Source organism: Corvus hawaiiensis, chromosome 2 (assembly GCF_020740725.1).
Source record: "Corvus hawaiiensis isolate bCorHaw1 chromosome 2, bCorHaw1.pri.cur, whole genome shotgun sequence".
Classification (NCBI taxonomy): Eukaryota; Metazoa; Chordata; class Aves; order Passeriformes; family Corvidae; genus Corvus; species Corvus hawaiiensis.
This window is the reverse complement of record NC_063214.1, coordinates 49,923,572-49,949,126: the sequence shown is the minus strand read 5'-3', so window position 1 is coordinate 49,949,126 and position 25,555 is coordinate 49,923,572. Positions and strand designations below refer to the sequence as shown.

The window sequence follows — 25,555 nt, the reverse complement described above, 5'->3', positions numbered from 1 at the left end:
GTCTTATTTCTGCATAACAATGTTTTTCCCAAATGGAAAATCTGAAAACTGAAAAATGTTAGTTGATATGTTTGGGAAAGTGAGGAAATAAATACCATGAGTATCAAAACATTTAGAGAGGGGCTGATTTGAGCAAACTTAGGTGTTTTTCTCTGAACATTTAACTCGAGCTCAGAGCTTTTAGGATAAGATTCACTTCATCCACCCATAAAAAAACAGGTGAAACAGGTCACATAAACTGCACCCTAAGAATACCTATCTTTTGGTACATTAAAGAAAGGGGATTTAGGCTAACTATGTGAGATGCAGCTGTTTACTCTGCAGCTGGTTAAAGCATGGGGAGACAAAACCTACGTTTTGGTTTGAGACAGATGGAAGCCACTGGTTCCTACAGGTTTGCAAGGCATGGCCTGGTTTTGTGTGGCATCTTATAGCCAACCCTTTTGTAAGTTGCTGAGACATACCCTATTTTAAACACAAAATAAATAGTGTGTATCTGCATACAGGAGTAGTTGCAGTTTTGGGGCTCCTAAAATAATCCTGTGAGTGAATTTTATCATTAGCTTTGAGAATCTGTCATAATAAAAATCACAATTCTTTCTCTCCTTTCCCACCATGTTCCAAGACACAGATTTGGTCCCAAAGCATTTCAGTAATTCCCTTGCAGCCTGTGTATTTCACACATGCTCAGGTGTCTTTTTTCTTTCACACTTGGCCTCTGAGTCCTTTCATCTGAGCCCAAAGACTTCCACATGTTACCACGGTGCTGGCACCCAACTGCCCTGACCCATGTTCTGCTCAGGGCCTGGCTGCTTTATACAAAGTGAAATGAGGGGAGAGGAGGGAAGTGAGACAGAACACTCCTTAAATCAAATAATGTATCTATCCATAATTGTAATGAAAGGACTTTAAAAAAATTTATCTGTCAGCTGAATCTCACAAAATCTCACCTTGTTAGCAAATTGGATAAGGAATTCTTACTTTAAAAAAAAGATCACATCTATCTAGGTATCCTATTTAGGGAAGCTGAATGTTTAATTAAGGTCCCAATTCTGACTTTTTTACCTACTGACACTAATCAGAAGTATTTCTGCTGAAATCAATGGAAAGATCAGAGATAGTACAAAGGTGAGGAAAAAACTCAGGCATCCCCAACGTGATTAAAGTTTTCTAAATGCTTACCTCTCAATAAAAGTGTCTCAGCAGAATTTTTCTCCAAAAATCATGCTCAACTGCATCTCAGCTGTTTGAAAAACATATTCTGACCCAGTATTCCCCATGGTCCCCCTTAATCTGCTTATACTCCTGTTTGGGCTTTTAATTAAAGATAGTGGGGAAGACCCATCCCTCCTGTGGTACCATTGTCTGTCAGGTCTGCTGAGTCTGCACAGCCAAGATTTTATTTTCATTTATTTTTGAAGTAGAAAAACTTAACTAGTACAATTAGAAATAAAATTTGAGTTTTTATTATGCCTCAGATACTGCAAATAACCAAAGAAAAATGATTGTATGTCCATCTATCCTGTTTATGGGATTTTTTTTTTTACCTTCCTCTTCAGTTCAGTATATGGTAGAAAATAAACTCTAAACATTTCCAGTAATTACAGTGCAAGTAAAGCTGGGATTGGACTGGGTTAATTCTTAGAGGTTCTAGCTATACTGTTCCAGCAGGATTAAAAGGTTTTGGGTTTTAAATGCAGAGGGCTAGGGCACTAACATATTATTAATTAGAAGTAAATCTGTCCCTTGGGGGACTACATGCAGTGCTTTCATTTTTAATTTGTATTTAGCTTTAAGACAAATGATGGATATTTCCCCTCTTTCAGTTTCTCAGTTGTTTCCTTATTTTGCTGTAATCCTTTTGTTTTGCATTAGGAAGAACAGTTGGATAACACAGAGAAAGTGTGCAGAGAATTGATTTTTTTCAATCTGTTGACTGAACTGGAAAACATTCAATAATTTTCTTTGGGGTGTAGATCATGTTCTGCTTCATTTTGGGAGGGTTACTGTTATTTTCCTATTTTGCTCTTTAAAACAGCAAAATATAAGCCATTTATACAGAAAAGTTGTTTTGACAACAAAAAACTCTACAAAAATCTTGCAGGAGCTACTCTATCCTCATCCTTTCTGAGTTCAGATGGTTTATTTGATTTCAGAAACCCCATGATTGTTTTGCCCAACCCGAACATCCATTTCTTGCTGAATTTCTTTTTTTTCCTCTCTGAAGTTGCACCCAGAAGGGATGCTGGGGCTGAGGGACAGTGATAAAAGCAAACCTCACAGTGGCCACAGGATTCCTTTCACATGCAGAGAAGTTGTCGGCCTTTGCTGCAAGGATGTTACCAGTGAGGACAAGTATTCCTCCTCATGAAGTCCTCACTTAGGAGGTCTCAGGTCTAACACACGGTCTTCCAGGCTCTTGAAATGACACTTCTTCCTGTTTTGGCTAGACTGAGCCAGTGTTTAAACATATGAAAAGTTAGTGGCTGTTTTCTTCTTTCCTCCACTTCTGTGCCATGGAAGGGCATGATTGTTACCTATTCAAGATTCTGTACCTCAGCTCGTTTGGTGCAGTTTCTTGGAGATTTAGAGGACGTTCTGGTTACTTAAATTATACAGCTTTGCAGCAGGCACTTTCAAATTCTATAAATTTGGGGAGTTTAGACATAATTTTCTGAAAATAGAGTCCAGGTCTCTATTTTGGGAAACAGGTCTTGTTCTGCTCACTGAACACTTCCCAGTACTGCAGCTCTTCATCCAATAAAATACAGTAATGACAGTTTATTATCTCCCAGGAGGCTGGAGATATACATTACAGGGACATGCCCATCTCCTAGTCATGATGAACTTTGCTGTCTGTACATTTCACTGATACCAGATTTTGCTGGTGACAGTTTTGCATGTGTTAATCGGGCAGTTTCTGGAGAGCATGAAGCCTGTGTGGAGATGACAGTCTGATAGAGTTTCTTCACTTTATCCCTCATCTTCTACTTGCTGCTCTTTACTCTTCCTTTCATATATTGCATTTTTTTGATACCTTTAAGAACTTTTTTCCCTGAGATATCCCCAAATTTGGGCTGTCTTGAGTGAGGGCTGGCCAGACTCTGATCATGCTGAACTGCACATCTCTGGTCTTTATGCCTCGGTAGCTGGGGAAAGTTTGGTTTGAGGAAAGGATATGGAAAATGGTCTGACCTGGAAAAACAGAGGTAGAAGTAACAAAGCAAATGGTTCCAAAGAGGTCTTAGCTGCTGCTGCTGCATGAGCTGGAGAGGGAGGAAGGAAATATGTGGTATTAGAGGACATGGACCTGTTGGGAGACAAATACAAACAAGTGGCAAATGTTAGAGATCCAGACACTTTTCCCCTTTACCTGTACAAGCCACTGATACGTGTTACAGCAAGAATGCTCACATGGAAAATAAAGAGGGATTCTTTAATTCCCCATTTCTTTTTCTGAATTTTTTTACTGGTTTTCATTCTTCTCTTTTTCCAGTCCCAGTGGCTCCCTAAGCAGATTTTAAGGTATCAGTGGAGATCTGACACTACTTACGTCTCTCTTAATGAGCCCATTGATTTAGTAATCCAGAAAACAGCACTCCTCCATTTTCTGGCACTGTAATGCATTGAAGAGTTTAACTGTGCAGTAGCACACCTAATCATGTAAAAAGTAACTGCTGTGTTCAAAGTAACTTTTCAGGTAGTGGGCCTGTTTTCCCCATGGACATGTTATTGCTCCGGGCCTCCCTGCACTCATCCTTAAATTCTAGATCCTGGCAAGGTAATTATTTATTGCTTTCTAAAAGCCTGCTGACTTTCTCCCATTACCAGCTGGGGCCTAGATGCAGGCACTGTGCCAGCCAAAGTCTTGCAATTCACATTCTGTGATTTAAATTCACTGCTTATCATTAAGAAGACCTACAAGTTTTAAATTGATGTAGCATCTTTGAGCCCCATGAATTATATATGCATATGTACAATTAACAGTGGTACTCAATGGTTTTAAAGGTCTTTTCTGACTGGAACAATTCTATGATCCTATAGTATATGTGGTGGGTGAAATACAACCACAGAGAATGCTAACTAAAAAAAATATGTAAAGCACTTCAGCAAAAAACCAGGCAAACGCTGGCTTAAAACTGAGCTTATGTTGAGAGGGCTGCTCCTGACTCTCTGGAGTCACTGAAGCTTCACAGGAATGAAGCGTGAAGTGAAAAACTCCTGCAGAGGCGTTCTAATACCTCTGTCCTGTCACCCTGTGCCCAGTGCTCCCATTCAGCATGTGAGGCAGCTTTGAAATACCAAAAAACTGGGGCTTCTGTCAAAATGAGGTACAAGATGGTTTGCTACCTGTCACTCCCATCACTAATTCATACATGATGAATCCTAGGATGTTATTCAGTATTCATTCTGTGCCACAGACTGCAGTCTTTGGGGCAACTGAGAGCATCTGTGTGGTATAATGACTGGGGAGAAAGCAGGGTGAGGCTCTGCTGCAGAGTTGCCCCTGCAGCTTCACCACTCCATAGGGATTGAGGCTGGGACAGGACTGCGGCACCCGTGAGTCACTGGAGAAGGTACCGTGGTGAGAAATGAGTAAAGCCGTAGCTTCCTGAGGATCACGGCACAGGTCAGTGATGGAGCCAGGAAGGAGAGCTGGACCAGCACTCTGTGACAGTAACCTTCAATCAGCAGCCCAAAATAGCTGTAGGGTATGTCCAGGAAACAAGGAGAGGCTAGCCTTCATGACAAAGTCCTTAATCTCTGTAAAGAAATGTATACCTATAAATGCTACATTTTTTGTATTACGCTTTTTTGCATAGTTTTTTATATAGTGTTTCTTATCTGGTTTTCTTCATTCATACTCAATCTAAACATGAAAAAAATCCACCTTGGAGAACAGACCCTTTTGGTATCCCCTTCAGCTAGAACAAAACCTGCTGGTGTGGCTGTGCCATGCAGCTCAGCATGGGAGCTCTTCCACCATAGCTGATGGCCCTCAGGCTAAGACAGGGGAATGCAGTAGAAACAGCTCTTCCATCCACAGCGGCTCAGCTGCCCCTCTTCTGCATGTCATCAGGAGCTCCCTGCTGGCTCCGAGTCTCTCTGTGCTTTTAAATTAGAGCTCCTCGTTTGTTTTCACTTTGCAAGGTGTCTGTCAGTTGTTCTTCCCCCTTGCCAGGCATGCAGAGTTATGACATTTTTCACTGTCAGAAGCACACTTCCATTTCAGACTTACAGAGATGAAGGGAAGCCATAAAGAAATCCCTGCCGTAATTCAGGGGACTGAAAAGCATGTCATAAGTTCATGATGAATCCATGGATGTCTTCAGGCTAAAACAAAATGTTAAAAGATAAAAAATGGGAATATTTAATTTGTCACTTTCAAAATTCAGTGCTTTACCATTTCATTTTAGAATGACTATCCATTTCCAGAGGTACTTCAAGGTTATTTAAATAATATTTTTTAAAGTGCAAAAAGTATTGAAACCAAATGTGTAGAAAAAAAAATCAATTTGTCAAAACATTTCCCAAGTTGTAATTTCAGGTTGACTTCAAGTCATTTTCCTCCCTTAACAGCTGGATTTTAAGCTGGCTGAAAACAAGCTGAAAGTCTGCCCTTTCTGTCACAGCCACAAATATTGACACAAAAAGAAAGAAGGCACAATAAGTTGTCTGTTCCATACAGCTGTGATGCATTAAGTCATCTCTCCTCTGCCTTTTGTATCTCTTAGTCTCCTTCCATTGGACCCAATGCTTGTAAGAAGAACTGGCCACATATAAAGGGTTGGTGAAATCTGGCAAAGCACCAGGATGAAAGTGCAAAAACTGAGAATTTCAGTCATGTGGCCAAGTCTTACTTGTTAGTATTTTCACCCATTTTTTCCCCAAGATACATGATCAGGGTTTGTTCTTTCAAATTTCAAAACTACGCCTTGCTCTTTGTATTAGCATTTTCTCAAGAGCATTTAGTATTCTCTCTTTTTTATCAAGTTTCCTTCATCTGTGTAAAGAGCAGAAATATGACCACGTAATGGGGAAACTCATGACTTGGTACAATTGATGGAGGCACAGTCAAGGTGAGGAGCTTGCACCTCTGGGTCAAAGTTCTGGTCTGTCTCCTGTCTCTGTGGCTTCTGGGTGCTGGGCACGTTTACAAACTGTACTCTGCAAAATGTAACTCACTCCTCCTCCTCCAGCCAATATTTTGGCTTCTGCCTCATCTGTCCTTTCCTCTGTCTCTTGCAGAAGACAGAAGAGACCTGTAAGTTGAATGCTGTGCTCGCTCATATTGCTCTTACTGAACACTTCTAATTCTGTATGCAAATGGCACTTTTAATACATGAACAGGACTAAATTCACTGGATAAATTATTCACAACAGATAATTCAACCTGCTCTCATGGGAGAGCGCAGTGAATGTCTGATGATGTTTAAAAAACACCCAAACCCACAACTAATTCTTCCAGCCAGTGAAGTCAATGGCAAAGCCTTTTACTGATTTCAAAGGGAGCCCAATGGCAGTGGGCCCACACATGACTTCTCTTTAGTGGTTCTCACTTGCATTTAGAGCTTAAACCCAGACAAGTGGTTCTGTATTGAGGAGCCCATACTAGTGCTGTATGGCACAGCTGGGCTGCCAGGGCACGGGCACTATTAGAGCTCTGGGTGAAAGCAGGTCTTCTCTGCAGCTCTAGTGCAGAGAACTGCCCCAAGCTAAAATAATCCTGGAGCCCAGGATGAGTTGTTTTGGCCAGGTTTGTCTAGTTTGGAGAAAATGAGAGTAAGAGGCCACCTCTCTGCTCTCCACCGCTCCCTAAGAAGGGAAAGCAGAGAGGGAGGTGTTGAGCTCTTTTCCCTGGTATCCAGTGACAGGATGCATGGGAATGATTCAAAGCTGCACCAAGGGAGGTTCAGACTGGACATTAGGAAGCCTTTCTTTAGTGAGAGGGTGGTAAACACTGAAACAGACTTTCTAAAGGGGTGGTTGATGCCCCAAGCCTGTCAGTGTTTCATAGGTATTTGGACAATACCCCTAATAATGTGCTTTCAGCCATTAGGTCAGGCACTTGGTCAGGATGATCGCTATAGGTTCCTTCCAGCTGAACTGCTCTATTCTATTCTGTTCTGTTCCGTTCCATTCCATTCTTACTTGGGATAGATTTGCAGCCAGTTAGGAGTTTTGTGCTCAGGGTGACACCAGCCACCCTGATGTGACTGGACGGCTGGCCATCATCCCTGGTAGCAATTCGACATGGGCATGATTTGGGTGCCACGACTGTGTGCAGTGGATGCAGGGGCCGGGAAAAGGTTGGTGTGGGGGCTGCCACCGTCCTCCCCCTCCATGGCAGGGGAGGCGACTGGGGTGAGGGCTGGGCTGTGCCCCAGCTTGTACCACTGCTCCCCTCTGGTCGTCGGCAGTGGGCACATGTGGCCCCGGGCACTGAGGAGAAAGAGGGACACGGGGACGGTGCGAGTCGTCCTGGTGAGGTGGGAGATGGGAAAGCAGGGGGAGAAGGGAGAACTTAGCATCCTTTACTTCTGCCCCCGGGAGTATTTACGTACCGGGTTCGGTCTGTGTTCCATCTACCCACCCGCCTGTCCCTGCCGTGTGGTGCACTGGCACCTGTAGACCGCCACCAGCCCCCAGCGCCCCCGTCCCCCGCTTTCTGTCAGCGCTGCGAGCTCTTCGCTGCATCCCCCAGCCCATGGCTTCAGTCACGCAATGCCCGCGGTCCAGAGCGCGGTGCGACCGTGCCGGCAGGACACAGCGGCGATGCAGAACGCTCTCATAAATAAAAGCCGAGCTCTGCCCGCCCGGGCGCGGCACTCTCCCGGGGCACCCGAGAGCCCGGCTGTACGTAGGAGAGGCGGCGGGCGGTGGGCAGGGGCCGCGTTATGTAAGGGCCGCGGGGCGGGGGCGCTGCGGCGGCGCGGGGCGGCTCGGAACGAGCGGCGGCGGCCGCCTGGCGCGGGCCCGCGGCGGCGGGGGCAAAGCGGCTTATCCCGCTCCCTCCCTCCCTCCGCCGGGTTGCCATGGAGACGGGCGGGCGGCGGCGGCGGGGCTGTCACTGAGGGATCGCACCGCGCTCCGCGGCGGAGGGGAAGCCGCGGCGGCGGCGGCAGCGGCAGCGGCAGCAGCGGCAGAGGCAGAAATGGACTCGCACTGCGACTGTGCCGAGCCCCCGGCCGCCGAGCAGCCGTCGGGGAGGATTAACAAAACCGCCTTCAAGCTTTTCAGGAGGAGGAAGTCCGGGGGCACCATGCCGAGCATCTTCGGGGTGCGGAGCAGAGGCGGGGAGGGGAAGGGCGCCGGCAAGCCGGGAATGGTGCGGAGCCGGACGCACGACGGCTTGGCCGACGCCGTGCTGGAGAGCAGCAAGAAGGAGGAACCGGGCGGCGGCGACCCGCAGAGCCGCGAGGCGCAGGAGCGGCCGGCCGGCAGCCTCGGCGGCCCCGCCGGCAGCGCGGTGGCCAAGTCGCACAGCTTCTTCTCGCTGCTGAGGAAGAACGGCAGGCAGGCGGAGGGCGCGGAGCCGCGGGCCGGCGGCAGACAAAAGAAGGGGCTGAAGGGGATCTTCAGCAGCATGCGGTGGCACAGAAAGGACAAAATCGGCAAGGAGGAGAGGGGGGAAACCTCGGACATCCCGTCCGGCCTTATCATGCCGGGGTCCCTGACCGCCAGCCTGGAGTGCATCAAGGAGGAGACGCCGAAACCTTTGTCTGAGAGCCCGAGCGGCGCGGGAGACGCCGGGCCGGAGCCGCCGCGGGAGAAGCGCAGCGGCGAGGCGCCCGCCGCGGCCCAGGAGCCCGAGGCGGGCGGCGCGGAGCCGCGGGCCAGCAGCCCCCCGCCCCGGGAGGAGCCGCCCGCCGCCGTGCGGCCACCCGAGGAGCTCAGCCGGGAGCGACCGGAGCCGGCCGCCGGAGAGGTTGGGACTGCCAAGGATGCGGCGATAACAGGTGACATTCCAATAACGACTATCCCCCCTGTTGAACCTCACTGTGATAGCGGTCAAGAGACGGCAGCCGCCCCTGACCCTTCCTCTGTTGATCCACCCTCAGAGCAATCGATTGATCGTATTTGTTTGATGTTTGCTGACGTGACTTCACTGAAAAGCTTTGACTCTCTTACAGGCTGCGGAGATATTATTGCGGACCATGAGGAGGATGTGGGCGGCGGGAGTGGCGTCTGCGAGAAGAGCACCCCCGGGCCCAGCAAGCTGGGTGCCACCAAGAAGCACCCCACCATGGTGGCCTACCAGGGAGGAGGGGAGGAGATGGCCAGCCCCGACCAGGTGGATGATACCTGCCTGCAGGAGTTCTGGGATATGCTGTCGCAGGCAGACGAGACTCAGACACAAGGAGGAGGAAGTGGAGGAGGGACAAAGAAGCCCGAGGGGTTGAAGGAAACCCGAGGTACTGACGGGGCCCAGAATAGGGTCGTGGTGAAACGTGGTGGCCTCCACCAGATAACCATTCACCTGAACCACAAAGAGGAGCAGAAGGGCAGGGAAAAGGAGCAGCACGAGGGCATCCCAAACAGTGATGAGGGCTACTGGGATTCCACCACCCCTGGTCCCGAGGAAGATAGTTCTACAAGCATCCAGAAGGAGACCATTCCCAGGGATATCTACAGTGGGGATGCTCTTTACGACCTCTATGCTGAGCCGGATGAGAACCCACCAGCGGGGCCTACGAATGAAGAAGTCCCCAGTGTGCCACGCTCCAAGCCCGTGTCTCCAATAACGACTGTGAGCTCACTGAAAACACCCTCAAGCACAGCCAAGGACTCCAAGATACCCATCAGCATTAAACACCTTTCGTCGCATCCCGCCAGCCATGGAGCAGATGCCAGTAACAGCCATCACGTCGCACACCATCACCTGGCCAAAAGTGAGATGCACAGAACAAAAATCCCCGTCTCCAAAGTACTAGTACGCCGGGTCAGTAACAGGGGCGTAGCAGGGACAACGGTGAAAACTGCCATGTACCAGGACAGTGCCAAAAAGTAGCTGGGTAAGAGGTGGAGACAAAGACAGAGAACAAAGTCATTGTGGGAAAGTCTGCATAGGAGACCACAGAAAATGAATTAATTTTGCATCACCTGAAGAAAGTCACCTAAAAGGCTTCCTTCGCTGTACTCCATGGGCCTGCACTTCTGAGTCTCTTCTTACTAGACTGTATGGCTAAATATAAAAAGTCAACTTCTTTTTGAGCACTTTTTTTTACATTTGTATCTTTTTTCTGCAACACTAAACACTGGGGAGGTTCATTTTTACATGCCTTTCTGGAAGCAGGACTTGGATTATGACGATTCTTCCTCTTGCAAAGCAGCGTCATGAGTTCTTCAAGGGAACAGAGTTACAAGAGGAGCGACATGAGAGGTTCTCCAATACACTTATCTTTTAATCATTTCTCGGGGAGGAGTAGAGGGTGGGTGCCTGGCTGGCTCTGGAAATGATGTTTGCTCTACAAGATATTGGAAAAAATGCCAAGCAGAAAACAACCCACCTAACAGGTATTTTACCTGCTGTAGGAACGAGAACACTGCTCAGCAGCAGACTTGATTGACTTGTGTGCAGGAGATAAAACTAAGGAATTAAGTGGACTTGTCTAACAGGAAAACATATTTTTGTTTGTCTGTCTGTCTGGTTGGTTTTGATCTGGTCTGATGTAAATGGATAACAGAGACACCTGACATAGGTTCAGATGTTTACATCACTACTCGTCCGATAATGCATACAATCAGGTTCAGGGAAACATTTTACTAAATGCCAATATATACACACTGTCCAAATTTATACAATAACTTGCTCGCCGTGTGTAAATATATATGTGTTTTAGCAGATTTTTTATATATAAAAAAAAATCACCTGTCCTTATTACCTAGAGTTTAAGCAAGAGTTAGTTTTTATAGGTAGATAATTTTACAATTCTAAAAGGATAGAACTTTGTGTAAGTACCTTAAATTAGAGAAAAACTCTGGTTTGTATGGGCTCATGCATCCCCAGATAAGTAAGTCTGAAGTGCTGATCTTATTCCAGTGGCACATTCCATGGCTCAGAGCTGATGTTCTGACAGCACTGCCACTGCAAACCTCTATTTTCAGGGGTTTAGACAAAGTTGCTCTGGGCTTAAACCTTACCGAGAAGGAACCCAGCAAAGAAATGTGTTTTTTAAGTATTATTTTTTAAAATATATAAAATTAGTTTTTGACTATTTAAAGAAAGTTTGGGTTCTTGTTGCTTTTTATTTTCATTCTCAATAATGTCAGAATAATTTTACTTTAAGAGAGAAAAAATATGGTAAGCTAGTGGTACATAAAAAGGTCTGATGAGCTTGGATCTTAGGAGAAATGTATTAATGGCCATGACATTTTTGAATGGTGGCTACTGTACATGGGCATTGGCAACATTTCAAAGAAATATAATAGGGTTTTAATGTGCCTGAGGACATATTTTTATGATACACTGAAAAAGCTCTAAAAATCACTGAAATCTAAAGGTAAATGTTATGTATTTACAAAATATTTTGATATAAGTATTTAATCATCAGACCACAGTTAATATAAAATATATGCTCCAGTGTATCCAAAAAATAATATACATTTTAAAAATATACATGTCTATATTATGCAGAGAATCCTAAATTCACATCATTGAAGCTAATGGGTCTGATCTTACATAGCAGTTGGTTTTATTGTCTCTTAAATTTAAAGGAAAAAAAAGGAAAATAAATATACAGAATATACATTTGAAGGATATTAAGGTTATAGGCAAACCATAAAAAGCTAGGAAATACCATAATACAAATTGTATATATGTATATGCATGATTCATGGTTCACTGGGGAAATGACCTTAAAGTCATGAAGGTGAAATTGGCATCCAGTTTTGAAATTGCTGCAGAATTTAATACCGAGTTGCAGCACCCCAGTGAAAGTGTTAGTTTCCCTGACCATCCCCTGTTTTCATGGTTTAAGAACCTTAATACACTTCAAAGAGGAGAATTTTGTGTTTTCTTTCTGACGTGTCCGTGTGTGGTTCCCTGTGTGCCCACTCACACAGACGTGTTGTACCTATGCATGTGCGGCGAGCACACAGCTCCTGGCAGGGTCTGTGCGCCCGCGAAGGCGCTCCCTGTGCACACTCACACTCGTGTGAGCACTCCCACGCACAGGCTGGGGGCTGTGCTCGAGATCTGCCTCCAAACATGCTGGCAATGGTTTTCTTTGCCTGAGAAAGGGATTTGCATTTGGTCTGACTCCACTTGTGCATTTTAGAAAGTCAAAGCTGAAACACCCTCAAAAGGATGTATGTACAGAACACAGAATATTGTCCTGCTCCTCAGCCCTAAACATGACATTCCTTTTCCCGTCCTTTTGTTTTTGTTTGACTGTAAGGGATGCATCTTTCCTTGCACAACAGCTCTGCAGAAAAATCATAATTCCCCATTTTGTTCTAAGGACAAATTGTGCTGAGAAATTCTATAGGGTACTGGAAGTTGAGAGGGAGGGAGGATGTGGTGGTAGTACCATAAAAACTGGAAACACTGAGTACAGGTAATAGGAGTGGTGGGTCTTTAAACCCACTAGGAGATACCAGCTGCCATCTCTACAGGACTTGTGTGTGTCAAATTATTCATCATATGTGTTTTGTTTGCATTGTGGCATGTCTGTATTGAGAAATCAATAGTGTGACACTAAGCTTAACTCCCTCTCACTTAACCACTAACACGAATCATCATTAAAATGCTTTGGCTTCCCTTCATTCTTCTCTCTCTCCTTTGTTTTCTGCCACATATTTCCTCCATCCTCTGCATGGTGGCGGGTGGCCTCCTCCTCAGTGCTAACCCCTGGAGCGAGGAGCCCTGGGCTGGCAGCGGAGCGTGGGTGGGAGGGCAGCTGCTCAGCCCAGGTGCTCCCCAGCCGCTCCCTCAAGCTTTCTGTCACATACCCAGTGAAAGTACATTTTGCAAATCTCTTGGCGGTTTGTTTGGCTGCTTGCTATGTACATATTTTAAGGACAATCATATCCTTAAAAGGAAAATGGGAAAGTAGCTGGTAGTAGGGTGTCAGTGTTTTGAATCATTGTGACATACTGACGTCGATTCAGGGCAATGGCTGTGTGAGAGTAAAGATACAATTTAATGTTCAAATTAACTTTGTATTTCTGAAAATCACTTTTGTCTTCAAGCCATCTATGTTTTTTATTTTGAAAGGTAATAGAAGATCCAATATTTACTAAGGCTTTCAATTTTCATACAAATATATTTGTGTAACTTCACACAATGCCTAAAACAATCATTGAAAGGAGGTTCAAAGGCTTTCTTTAGACCTATATATAATTCCTGAAAGATCCCTGTAAAATACTGTGAGATGCCTAAGAACAAACAGTTAATGGCTTGCTGGGTTTAAAGGCTGAGACATAAAGAGGTAATGGTCCTGAGGCATTTTGTGGTAGCTTGCATTCTTATTTATGTTACTCTGTTCAAGCATATATTTTCCTTGGCTTTGGTAGGTATTGAGGTAGAAATGGTGTTCTGAGCCCCAAAGATAACATTCCCAACGCTGTCATTGTTTTGATTTTCTTAAAGAATATTGTTTTTTATTTGTTTCATTTGTTATTTGGTTGTCTGAATGATGCTTTGTAATTATCAGCTGTATGTCGTTCACAAAGGATTTTATAGATCAGGACTTGGTATTTAGTTATGTGTATTCTTTGCACTTTCAGGTCCCTACTGGTAAATTTTGTATGTTCTTAGGATTTTTCTATATATTGCGTAGTGTTTTATAGCTATCTACAGTGATTTCAGTGGTATACACTCCTGTATATCAGCACAAAAGATTTCTTTCAGTAGCATGAAGTTATGTTTTTGTGGACTTGTTTTGTCATGATAGGAGCTAAGTTTCTTGTACTAAATGTGTGGCCTGCAACAGACATAAAAGGTCTCATTTTCCATGTAGCGTGTATGCATTTTGCTCTCGCCAGTAATAGGACTCAAACGCTTGTAGTATATTTCAGACGAAATTTCATGACTAGAATAAGAAAAAACTATGTTCAGTCTTATTCCATCAATAACCAGCATTTTCTTCCTCCACTGTGAATATCCTCACTGCCACTCAGGGTAGTAGAGGACTGAATTTCAAAAATTACGTGCATAGATGTACACTATGAAAATTAATTCACTGATTATTTTTTAATGACTCTTACTAAATTATTTATCTAAGCTAAGCGAATATTGCACCAAAGTCTTAAAACATCTGATACAGATGGCATTTTCAGTAAGATGCTATGAGTGCAGATGAGCCAAATTAACAGGCTTTGCTTAGCAAAGCAAAACCTTGTTGTTTCTTAAATTTGTAGTACTGACTGAGCTTGCAGATCAAAGGGAGCCATTGATTCTGCTATGTGGCCATGCACCGAGGTTTTTCTTTCCCTGTGCTAATGGACTACGTTCAGCAAAGGCTTTTCAGGAAGATAATGGTATGAAAGGGACAGATCACAGTAACAATAGCCACTTACAAGACAGATGGTTACCCAACAGCCGCAACGGGGAATTCTAGGCAAGGTGGCCTGAAAATGTATTTTCATAGTTACTGATATGAAAGGCTGGGGCTTCTGTCTTGGAAAAACAAATTGACACCAACTCAAAGACACTGCAGAAATTAGTCTTGGCAGAGTTTACACATGACAGCTTCTGCAGGGTTTCTTTTTCGTTTTTATTTTGGCTTTTCTTCCCCCCCCCGCTTTGTTTATGTTTTTATTATGGTGACATAACCCCACGTGTCCGAGCAGAACTGCACAACAACTGACTCTTCTGAGAGTCAGTGCTGAGAATACCCTGTCAGCTGTCCCCAGTGGCCTGGGACTGGTTCCTGCTGAACATCCCTCCCTTCCACTGAGGGATGGGAGGGATGGGATGATAAGATTCCCTTGTCATTGAGTCCACGTGCTGTTTACTGTGAGCAGGAGGTATCTCAGTCTGTCTTGCTGTTTGTTTTCAGGGGACAGTTTATTTTTAATTTAACTCACAGGAATTTTTTACTCATCATTAGTTCATATCTTGTCTTCCTTGTGAGCATCTCGGGTGGGAACATTCAGCACTGATTTGATGTTTCCTAGGTCCATTTCACGTAGAGAGAAATGGAAGAACTTGTCATATGCAAAGGAATAATAGCTATAACCACTTGAGCCACATCATAGGGGCCTTTATCCCTGCAAAAGCAGGTTGTTAAAACTCTTCTTGCCTTAGAAGGCTTTTCCCCCGAAACAGTGAGTACTATTGCCTAGGACCCTTTTTTTCCCCTCTATATCTCTCATTCCTTCTCAGCCATACTGCAGTTGCTTGGGAAACTGAGATTTTTGATCTAGCCTTCCAGCTAGAAAAGAGGAGCTGCTGCCAGTATGCCTCCTCTTCAGGAGGTCTTTGTTTCAACTTCTTGGTCTTGAAAAAAATTATATCCTCCTCAGAATAAGAGGGAAAGATACCTGCTATGTGATCTCATACACGAGTGAGGATGTTGAGTGGTATTTTCCTGTTGTGGACAATTTAGTGAATGTAGCAGGGAAGCAGGTCACTCTTGTAGGAAAGCCCAGGAGCTGTTTGTTATGGAGACTGTGCCCAGATTTTCTTTATCTTTGGTAAGAACTGCTTTCCTTTTTCCTTTCTGTACATACTTAAAAAAATAGAGCCAAAGTTTTAGTACAGAGAGGAAAAGGTTATGCACCTCACAGGGCAAGAAGTTTAAACTGCCAGGCTGAAAGGCTTCTGGTAGCAATGGCTAACAGAAGATTGCTTTGCCTACTTTGATATCACATCCAAGCAATGCTCTGCAATAAAAGCTAATCCAGCTATGGCCACGAAGTGAGAAAACTGGCATTTGCCAACAGGACAATCTCTTTCTATGGTCCAGTTCTGCTGTGGCAAAGCTGCCACTGACTCCAATATGAACTGGCAGAGGTTGTTAATCTCTTAATTGTAAGGAAATAGAAAGTGTTTCTTAAACAAGTCTTCCTTTTTTTTTTTTTAAGATTAACATTTTTCAGGTGTTTGTGCAGTCTTTTATATAACTGTGGTAGTGTTTTCACTGATCTGAATGCAAAACATGTCTTTCCATTGTTTTTCATCTTAACAAGCTGCACTCCTGCACATAACTCCAGTGCTCAGCATGTTTAAATTACAGCTAACACAATCACTGCCTTCCTTAATTTAACTCTTGATGGCAAAAACAGGACCAGATTCTTTCCAGAGCTCTAAACCCCCTGCTTATTTTGTCATTGTTCATGTTTTTGATATGGTAACTAATGAAGCCTCCCTTTAATTATTGCACAGCCACATTTTAAATATGTCATTAGGGAGAAGGTATGTGGGGACTGAATGGTAAGATCTTTAACAGCTTTTTATTATTTTGGATGATGTTGCATCAAAACAGTTGCTAAATCAGTATCAGGTTGTTTCCATGGGCTTTTTATGCAGATGCATTGGAAGCTTTGAACATAATGTGCTCGTAAAAGAAAATTGGTTATATCTGCTTTGAATTAAGGCTGACCTTAAAATGTGATTCTCGGTTAATGACAGCAGGGGGGAAGGTGTGTCCCAACTCACCTGCACCCTGTGGACTGGGGGAGCAAGGCACCCTAAGTCACCGGCAGAATTTGCTGTCTGACCTTGCCATGTGGTGCCAGCAGAGGGGTGCAAGGTGTTGCCATGTGGAGGTGTCAGCCCTGGACAGCAGCAGGAAAAGGCAGGGTGGGGGTGCTGTGCTGGGGTGGGAGTGCTGATAGGGCATCTGGGAGATGGGATGAAAGCCTTGTGGAAAAAGAAAGTTGTGCGTATGCCTAAAAAATCTGTATCCTTTTTTTCTTGCACTGTTGCTTGCTGGGGTTGCTGTGTTACACTGGGTTAGGAGCCAGCGTGAGTTCGGGCGTACTGAAGCCAGCACTCCTGCAGGTGGACTACTGTGTGACTGCTCTCATCCACACCTGAGCAGTGCCCAGTGTCTTGGTTTCTAAAGGCAGTTTCAGCACAGAAGCATCCACAAGTCCCCTGTAGCCCATCACTGTGGCATCTCACTGCTCTCCCATCCTCATTTTGCCAGGAAGATGCAAAGACCCAAGCCATAGGCAGAGTGGTGAGCTCTGACTGCTCCCTTGCAGCAGGAGGAGGAGAAGTGGGGAGGGAGTGTAAGACACATTGTGCAGCAGCACCAACAAGTACTAAGCAACATCATCCTGCATTTCAAAAGGGGGAGCAAGACTAAAGTGGTTGCTTTTTCATAAAATTAAAATAAATCCTCTGCCATGAGTGAAATTGTAATTTGTCTATGTAATATAGACAATATCTCATTCCACCAGTATTCTCTCTGAAATCAGTGGATCTGTTAGTGCTGTTGGTTTTTATTGAGTGAAGAGCCCATAACTTGGCTCCATCTGAATTTTCCCTGCTCTGTTTTTTAATAGACTGTCTCAGAAAAGTTCTGGTGGTGAAGCTTGGGGTCCTGTTAAAATGGGGCATGAAGTATGAAGGTATGAATACGGGTGATGGAAAATACAGATTCAATAAACCCAGAAAATACAGCATGGCTTTAGACTTTTATGACAACCCAACTCTGCTTAAACATCCTGGTGTGCCTGAGGAAAGGGTAGCAGGGGCTGCATCGGACAAACCAACTCAGTGTTTCCTGCATGCTGAAGGGGACACGTGTGTCCTGTTAGAAGTCACTCAGCCTGTTTCTATAGGATGAGATATAGCTGACAGATCATGGTTAATTACAATATTTCCTTGTATTTTTTGTGTCAGCCACCTCCTGTAAGGTAGCATACGACCTATTTGAGATAACGAGTGAGTAAAGCCAGAACTCCCCACTCTTCTCATCTAAAAGGTTTGGTAATAATCTGGTGAGTCTGGGTGCACCAACTTTTTCATAATGAAAGCTCACAACATTCCAAGGGGTGTTTTTATAACAGACTGTTAGACACACTCTGCTCCTTTCCACCTCTACAAACTTTGATGAGTACATGTCTCCTCGAATCACTGTATTCTTAATGTATTTACAACCTAACTGATAGCAATAGGTGTCTTTCTTCCCGGGCAGTTCACAAGGATATACTAATCAGTGTTTGTTATATTTTTAATTCTGTAAATATTTATTTTGGTACTCTCTGTATTTATTAGCACTGATTCTGGTGTTTGCTTATGTGTCACTGTAAATGTTGATGGTTTCAATAGTCTTGCTTCTAATGAATGTAAGGAACTCAGACTAACTGCACTTTTCTTCCATTCAAAAATCTTAACAGTGAAAAATATTCCCACTGTCATGTGTTATAATGAAAACAGTCAATAAAATCAGTTGTCACTTTTCATCGATGAATGTGAAGGTTGCTTTTTGATGTTCAAGTTAGAGCCAATCTATTCAGTGCACTGGAAAATACTAGGCTTTTCAAAGCAAGACATTAGGGAGTTATGTCTCCAAAACAGCATAAAAGAGAATATCTGGGCATGTGTGCAATTTCATTTTCATGTAGAAATGCTTTTAGCAGTTTTACTAATAACATCATAGAAGAGCGAAACTTAATTTGTTACTTAAAGGAGGATTTTCAGAAATGAGAGTTTTGGTCTTCTGGTCTTCTGTTTCATCAGCATGTGGTTTTTGTTTGGTTTTGGATTTTTTTTCCTTTAAACCACTTACACAATGAAATGGACTGAGTTTCATTTTGTTTTTCAAATCAACTTTGTTTTCTGATTTTCCTGGTTGAGAAGCAAGCAGGGAATCTTGTTCTTTTGGCACAAATTGACTTTGGAGTTGCAGTTTTGGCGTGACGGTTAGAAAATGTAGTCTGCAGTAAGCTACATTTCCCACCTTTAAAAGTCACTTCCTTTCTATGACTATTAAATTACATTTATTAGAACCTCTGGTTTGCAACTTTCTCTAAATTTTTTGCAAGTTGAACATGCATAAAGCATCTGCTTTCGAGTTGAGTTTTAATCCTTATGTTTATTTACTTCGCTGAGCTTAGTAGCACTGCCTAGTTAAAGGTTCTCCCATGGAATATACTGAGCCAGCCAGAGTGAGAACTGGAATAAAATCTGCTCAATAGTTTTCAAAGAACAACAAAGCAAAAGGCATGAAAAGTTCATTAATGCTAGTTAGGAGCAGGACATGGTGACACAATCGATCCTATGCTCACAAAAGCGTAACTCCTCTTTCCAGTAGTTGGAATGAGGCTGAAGAAATGTTTTCCCAGTGGTTTAGTGCACAAACAGTTTTGCATTCAGGCCCTCTCAGTCTGAGTCCGCTATTGCACGTTCCTGTCTTTTATCCCATGCATCTGAAAGCAGAAGAGTTTAATTTCTCTGCCAGAGAAGGTTTAAATTCTCTGCCACACAGATTGCCTAGTGATTGCCTCGCTTGAGTCCAAGTATAGGTACTGGCATATTGGGGGACAAAGGGGTTTCAGTGAAGTGTGGGGCAAATGTATGGCAACCTCATGAACCTTGATAACTGTAGATTTCATGATGCAGCTGTTAACACCTTCCACAAACCCAGATGACTGTAACCTGGCGGATCCAATGTGACAGAAAAAAATTGAAAAATCTCCTGAAACCAGACTTGGCCCAAGTATTCTTTTTGAAATCAAAATGAATTTTCTAATATTGAGCTAAAAGTCCCTTCCTGATTCAAACCAAAATCGATCATTCCCAACAGTACATCTCTACGACTTTCAAGGCCACCTTACTGGAAAAGTGTTTGCAATGGGAGTGAGGACCTGGAAATCTCTCCGTGACCTATACATTGAAGGTGAATGTTCCATCCAAAATCTATCAAGCAACAAAGAGAAGATAATATTCTTGACTCTGAATAATTGGTAAGGAGTGTTGGCAAGTGTAATGGACCAGTCAACTGACCATGAGTGAGTACTAGTCTAATTTTAAATCCTTTCCTTTGAATCATGGTATTTTTGCCTTTCAAAGTCATTGTACAGGAGTTGTTTACTAGGAGCTCACATTGAGCAGATGCCTGCTCCTACCTACCACATTGCACATCTGCTTCCAATTAAAACCATTCCACAGTGCCCTGAGGGGGATGGGGAGGAGGCTCCAAAATTCTTCAAAGGGTTATTTCAGCAGCCATGGATGCTCCTATGGCAGCTGAGGACCAAGAAACTGCTTCATCTCTAATGACATCCCTGTTTATGCTCTGCAAAGACCCTTAGCACTTGGATCAGGTATTCACTTAGACCTTGGGAACAGGAGGTCTCCTATTCTGACTAATGAAGGAGACTTGTCCTTGATCATTATGTGTATATTTTCCAGCTTAAGACAAATGCAATGAGTCTCTTAAGTACAATTCCCTGCAGCTACTCCAAAGACTAACAAATTACCCATGCTGAGGCTTCGTCCTTATGCAAAGTCCCTTCACAAAGTGCCTCTGTACAGCACTCCCATGTGAATGCCAGGGGAGAGGTGACCTAGAGCCAAGGGTGCCACCAGAGAGGGGAGGGAGGGCTTGTGCCTTCTGATGGAGCACTGTCCTGGAGCAGGGTGGTCCAGGTCCTTCTTCCACTGCTTCCTTTCCTGACTTAGAGAAGTCTGCAGGTGCCACATTTTAAAGTCAGATCCACAAAATCAGCTGCACCCAGCAGTGTTGCTGCTCAGAACCTGTGGTCTGAAGTTTTATGATCAAATTTCACTATCATTTAAGTGCTTGCACTGAGCAGGCTCAAAAGCATTGCATGGCTGGGTCTGCTGTCCCACGTGTCACAGTGGGAGTCGCGGATGGCTCTTCCTCTGTCCTCATCACCCTTCTTTTGGTGTCACTTGAAACCCTTAAGTCCCTTGGACAGAGAAGAGACTTGAATAAAGATTCTCCAGCGTCTTGAATGAGCAGAGTACCTCTGAAAAAGAGAGAACCTCTGAAAAAATTGAATACCAGAGCCTGGGTAGAATCGTGGAGGTGGTGGGAGAGGCTGAGGCTGTGAAACCTGGGGCAGCCAGAAGCCTTGCAGGCAGCAGTGTCCTCTTTTGCTTCACAGGGAGATGGTTGCCTCCAGGACACCAATGTGGCTCAACGTGCTTCAAGAGCATATTCAGTTGTAGGCTAGCGTGGGAACAAATGGTGCTGAGCTCCTTGCATGGAGCTAGGAACATCCAGGGTGATATGTGGAATGCAAAGAAAGCAAAAATCCCATGACCAAACAGTTTTTTAAGGACAGAGATTATGTATGTCATGTAAAGCAAATCTGTCCCACTCCTGTCCGGCTTCATTTGTTCACCTGAAAAGACAAAAATACAGCCTAATTTTACAAGGAAATCCATTTGAATAAATAAAGGCAAATGCGTCTTAGTAAATATGAGTAGGGAAAAACCTCCTTTTGATTATGGTTGTGAAGACACTGATCACAATCTAAAGAGGACATGAAAAAATCATCTGCTCTTCTAAAGTAATGTAGAGGATCAGAAAAATGTTGAAAACAATCAAAAGGATTGTTCTGAGTATTTCTTAAGGAAAAGTAAAGACAGATAAGAATTTAGCTAGTCTTGGTCTATGTTTACACTTGGGATATATTGAATCTACATCCATCTTTTTCTGACTTTCTACCTTTCACATTCTGCACTAATAGAGTTTGTTTACTGACAGATAACAAATTTCACAAAAATGCAGCACTTATAGTGAAGAAATCACTCCTGCTACTCTTTTGCTTATAGATGTCTTTTTTTCCCCTGTTAACTAATTAAGTTTTTGATCCTCCCAATTAGACCACATCCAGTCATTATCATGCCAGATTTAGTGTCTGATTACGCAGCTGCTTCGTCTGAACAGCCTCATTCAAATCAGTAAGAAATGCTCCTATGCAGCAACTGCAGAAATGGTGCCTGCATCCTTTTCTGAGCTGCCTATTGCTGCTTTCTTGGGGGCTTAACACATTTATGTCTATCATCACTACATGCTGTTAAATTTGCCTGGTTTTTTTCCTAGGGTCTGACAGAAAATAACATAAATACACATGTTTTATGGAAAAACAGTAGGACGAGATTACAGAGACAAGTTAATCTTGATTCTTTCTCAAGATGTAACGTATTCAGACCGATTTAAAATAAATGACTGTATCGGAAAACAAACCAGACATCAGAGCACAAGCATAAAGGCAAATGCCAGCCCCTGGCTCTGACACGACCAGGGTCCTCAGTCCGAGCTATGAAACCTTACATTTCTGCCTCAGCGCAGGCAAACACACAGCACTATTTATAGCACAGCCTTTTCCTACCCTTCTGGTAGAATAGGCTTCATAGGAGGATTTACATGACTAACCAAAAGCAAAAGCCTTTTGTCCTTCATTTCCATAAGAGAAGGCCAGCGTTAAGCTGGTGTTCCTTGGGCTGAGTTACAGAAAATATCAGTTACTAGAAAACCAGTTACTAATTCAAAGGCATCTGTTACCATGGCATAGGCCTTCTCTTCCCTTTTCATGCCCCAGATTTAGCACCAATGATGGGAGCTTAGAGAAAGCTCAAAAAGAACAGTTCTTACCTCTGAAAAAAAAAACATAGTCGAGGAAGACCACATGTTTTCATGGCAACTAAGGAGTAAAGGGTTAAGACCTAGAGATGGCTCTGAACCAATAAACAGCACAAAAGACTCCTATTAGCAAATCAAGAGCCCAATGTGTTCTCATTTCCCCCCTTGTATCTTCAATTAAACCCTTTGGGCCACAAAGTTACTGTTCCTGCCAAGGACAACAATCAGCACGGGTGATTATTTTAGATTCTGCTACATACCCTGAAGTCTTGGGAAAATAAAAACCACCCTCTGATCCGATTTCCAGGGCAGGGCAGGCCCATCAGCTACTCCCCATCCTTTCATCATGCAGTGCCAGCTGTGAGCACCCAGGCTCCCCCCTGAGATGTGACTTTCTCACAGTTGCCTGCCTCTTCCTGCCTTCCAGATGGCAGCAGGGTTCTTAACAAGCTCCCCAATTTCTCTTTCCCCCTTGGGACTCCATTTCAGTGTTATCTTGTCACATCTGTTTTTTTCCAGTTGGATGATGTGCAGGAGCACGAGTTATGCTTCCTCTAGAGGTTACCAACCTGCAGCTCCCATGGCCTGCCAGACCTCCCCTCTGCAGAAGTGCTCCCATGCAGTAAGGATCGCTAATGCTCTGCTGTGCCCCAGCTGCCAGCAGAGGTAAGGAGCACTTTGCTGAGGTTTGTAGGCTGCTTGTTTCCTTGTCTTGTTCTGCATCACTGAACTTACTCTTTCCTCCCTAGGGCTTTTCTGCAGGGCTTCTCCAGGCTCCCCGGTGCTGTTGTGGGGCTGTTTAACATGGCTCAGGAAGGAGAATGGCTGCAGAACAGGGCAGAGAATTGGAGTCAGGCTGTGATATCCTTTCACAGATGTCCTCCTGTGACCTTCAGTGCAGAACCACACCCCTTTGCTTTTTCCACATCTAAATGGGGATTGTCAGCCTTCCAGGGGAGAGGTTTCATGTGGCCAAATTCTTCAAATTTTGTGCCACTGCAAGTGATTTATTTAGGATGTCTTCATACTCTGCTGTGGACCGCCAGTGGAGAGCCTCTCCAGGTTGTGTGTGCTGGAGCCACAGCCCCACGGTGCCAACACACCAGACAGAAGGAAGGCATGGGCATCTGAAGAAACTGAGCCCAACCTGAGGAAATGTGTGCAGGTGGAAAAGGCACTTGCAGGACCAAAGAACACCTGAGTTTTAGTCCTGCTTCTCCCACTCTCCTACTGCCTGCTTGCATGTGAACCAACCTCCCTCCTTGCTGGGCATTTGCACAGTGTAAATGTCACTTGTTGGAATGTCTTCTGCTCCAGCTACTCAAGCGTGGTGCAGGAGAGCAGCCCAGTTAGTGTCTGCTGTTTCTGTCCAAGCTTGTGCTAACTCCAGGGACCGCTCTCCTCCATGACTCAAAGGTTTGACGCAAGTTAGCTCCATGATACTCTTCATCTGGAGAGCTCCAGGGGCGACATGTGTGGTAAGTTCCCAGCTCTCACCTTCCCCTGCTGCAGCTGTGACCAGTGCCTTTGGAGTGGCTTTTACAGCACACTTCCACCGAGGACCCGTGACATGGGTCCCCCACGAGAAGGGCTTGTGTGCTGCACAGGCACTCTGGCTCTCAGGCTCTGACCCCGCTCTTGGTGGTGACAGGTGCGAGCTTCACAAGTTGCTCAGGCTGGGAGAGGATCAGCTCTCTGCAGAGGGTTTTTGAACCCCTTGTGTGTTAGACAAGCTACAGTGCTTACAAGGCATAACTTCAACCACTGTACAATTTATAATTTCCTTTAATTTCTTGAAGCACTCTAATTTTTACACTGTTGTGAAAGGATCTTTGTTTACAATGATTGCAAAGGGTAATATTTCCAGCATGGGTAACCATGGCAATGAATAATTCTATTCTTAGGAACTGTGCCAGCTGCACTAAGGCCTTATAGTAGTACTCAAGCAGTTTACTAATGAGAGAATTCTTGTTTATTGTAGAAGGACATTTTCCTGTGTCCACACGTTAGCCTGTAGTTTCTTAAAAGCACATTCTTTATCAGTAATACATGGAAAAAAACCCCTTCAAACCAAAACAAGCTCTGTTACACAGCTCCTCTCGCAAGTAACGTTTTCATGCATTTTTTTTCCTTTGGAAACTGTATTACAAGATATATTTTTTAAGGAAATCTATGGTATGCAATAGTATGCTTTGTTTTTACTACCACCTTCTACAATAAGAATGAGCTTAGGATGCTCTAGAGTGGCTGTTTCTTGCACAAAAACACAACACCTGTAAATTGACCCAAAGATATACGGGTTTTATCTAGAGGAAGGACTCCAACTATTTTAAAACACTAGTTTTATACATAATTTTATTTGACTAAAGAAAAATTTTATATTATATTACTTATTAAAACATAAATTACACCTTGGAGTCGAATTATAAAATATTGTTCTTATACATGTGTGAACAGGATTCCTATGTTTGTAAAAAAGTGCACAAAATAAGTAAAATATTTTTTTCATGTTTTATGATTTAAGTGCAATTTAAATTATTCTAAAAATAAATGTTCCAAATGGAATACTTTTTTAGCTTATATGGTTTAGAGTATGTTCAGTAGAAACCCTTAAGGAATAGCTAAACTGCAGTTCCTGTCATTCCATGAAAATGGTCTCAGAGTACAAAAGCAACCAGGTAGAATAATGCATCCTCTCCCGTTTTCAGAAAAACATTACCAACAATACCAAGTCTCTTATCCAAGATGAAATCCTTAGGAAAGATTTATGGAGCAATTGTTGAATCGTGCGAAGTTGTTTGGAACAGTCGTAACTTGAGGGTTTCTAGGAAAGCATTCCTTAGCCTTGTGTCTTTGATCATAGAAATGGTGAATGTGCCCAAATAAACAGCACAGCACAAGCCTTCAGGTTTTTCCATGTCGCAAAGCAGATTGATCTCTTTTCCATGGTTAGTGAGTGATTTGGTGTACTAATTAGTGGGCTCTGTTTTCACCAGTCTCTAAGTGACCTCTATCTGCCCACAACCAGCTGTCGGGTG

General features: G+C 43.8%; 1 protein-coding gene and 1 long non-coding RNA gene across 3 annotated transcripts; one reads left to right on the top strand and one right to left on the bottom strand.

Annotated features, from left to right (window-relative positions):
- Window positions 1-1,392: 1,392 nt before the first annotated feature.
- On the bottom strand, window positions 1,393-7,882 carry LOC125322158. The gene is made up of 2 exons (XR_007201873.1): window positions 7,595-7,882; window positions 1,393-5,334 (listed from the first exon to the last, which is right to left on the bottom strand). It is a non-coding gene; the product is annotated as an uncharacterized LOC125322158 (long non-coding RNA).
- A 175-nt stretch (window positions 7,883-8,057) lies between these two features.
- On the top strand, window positions 8,058-24,859 carry AMER2 (APC membrane recruitment protein 2). Of its 2 annotated transcripts, XR_007201648.1 has the most exons (4): window positions 8,058-10,384; window positions 19,707-19,911; window positions 23,037-23,183; window positions 23,267-24,859. XR_007201648.1 is itself a non-coding variant. In XM_048294908.1 (2 exons), the coding sequence occupies exons 1-2, from the start codon at window positions 8,156-8,158 to the stop codon at window positions 10,010-10,012; spliced, it is 1,683 nt and encodes a 560-aa protein (XP_048150865.1). In that variant the 5' UTR covers window positions 8,058-8,155; the 3' UTR covers window positions 10,013-18,367. The 2 variants fall into 2 exon arrangements, 1 of the variants encoding a protein (XP_048150865.1); XM_048294908.1 differs by lacking the exons at window positions 19,707-19,911; window positions 23,037-23,183; window positions 23,267-24,859 and having other exon boundaries at window positions 8,058-8,960; window positions 9,135-18,367.
- The last annotated feature ends 696 nt before the right edge of the window (window positions 24,860-25,555 follow it).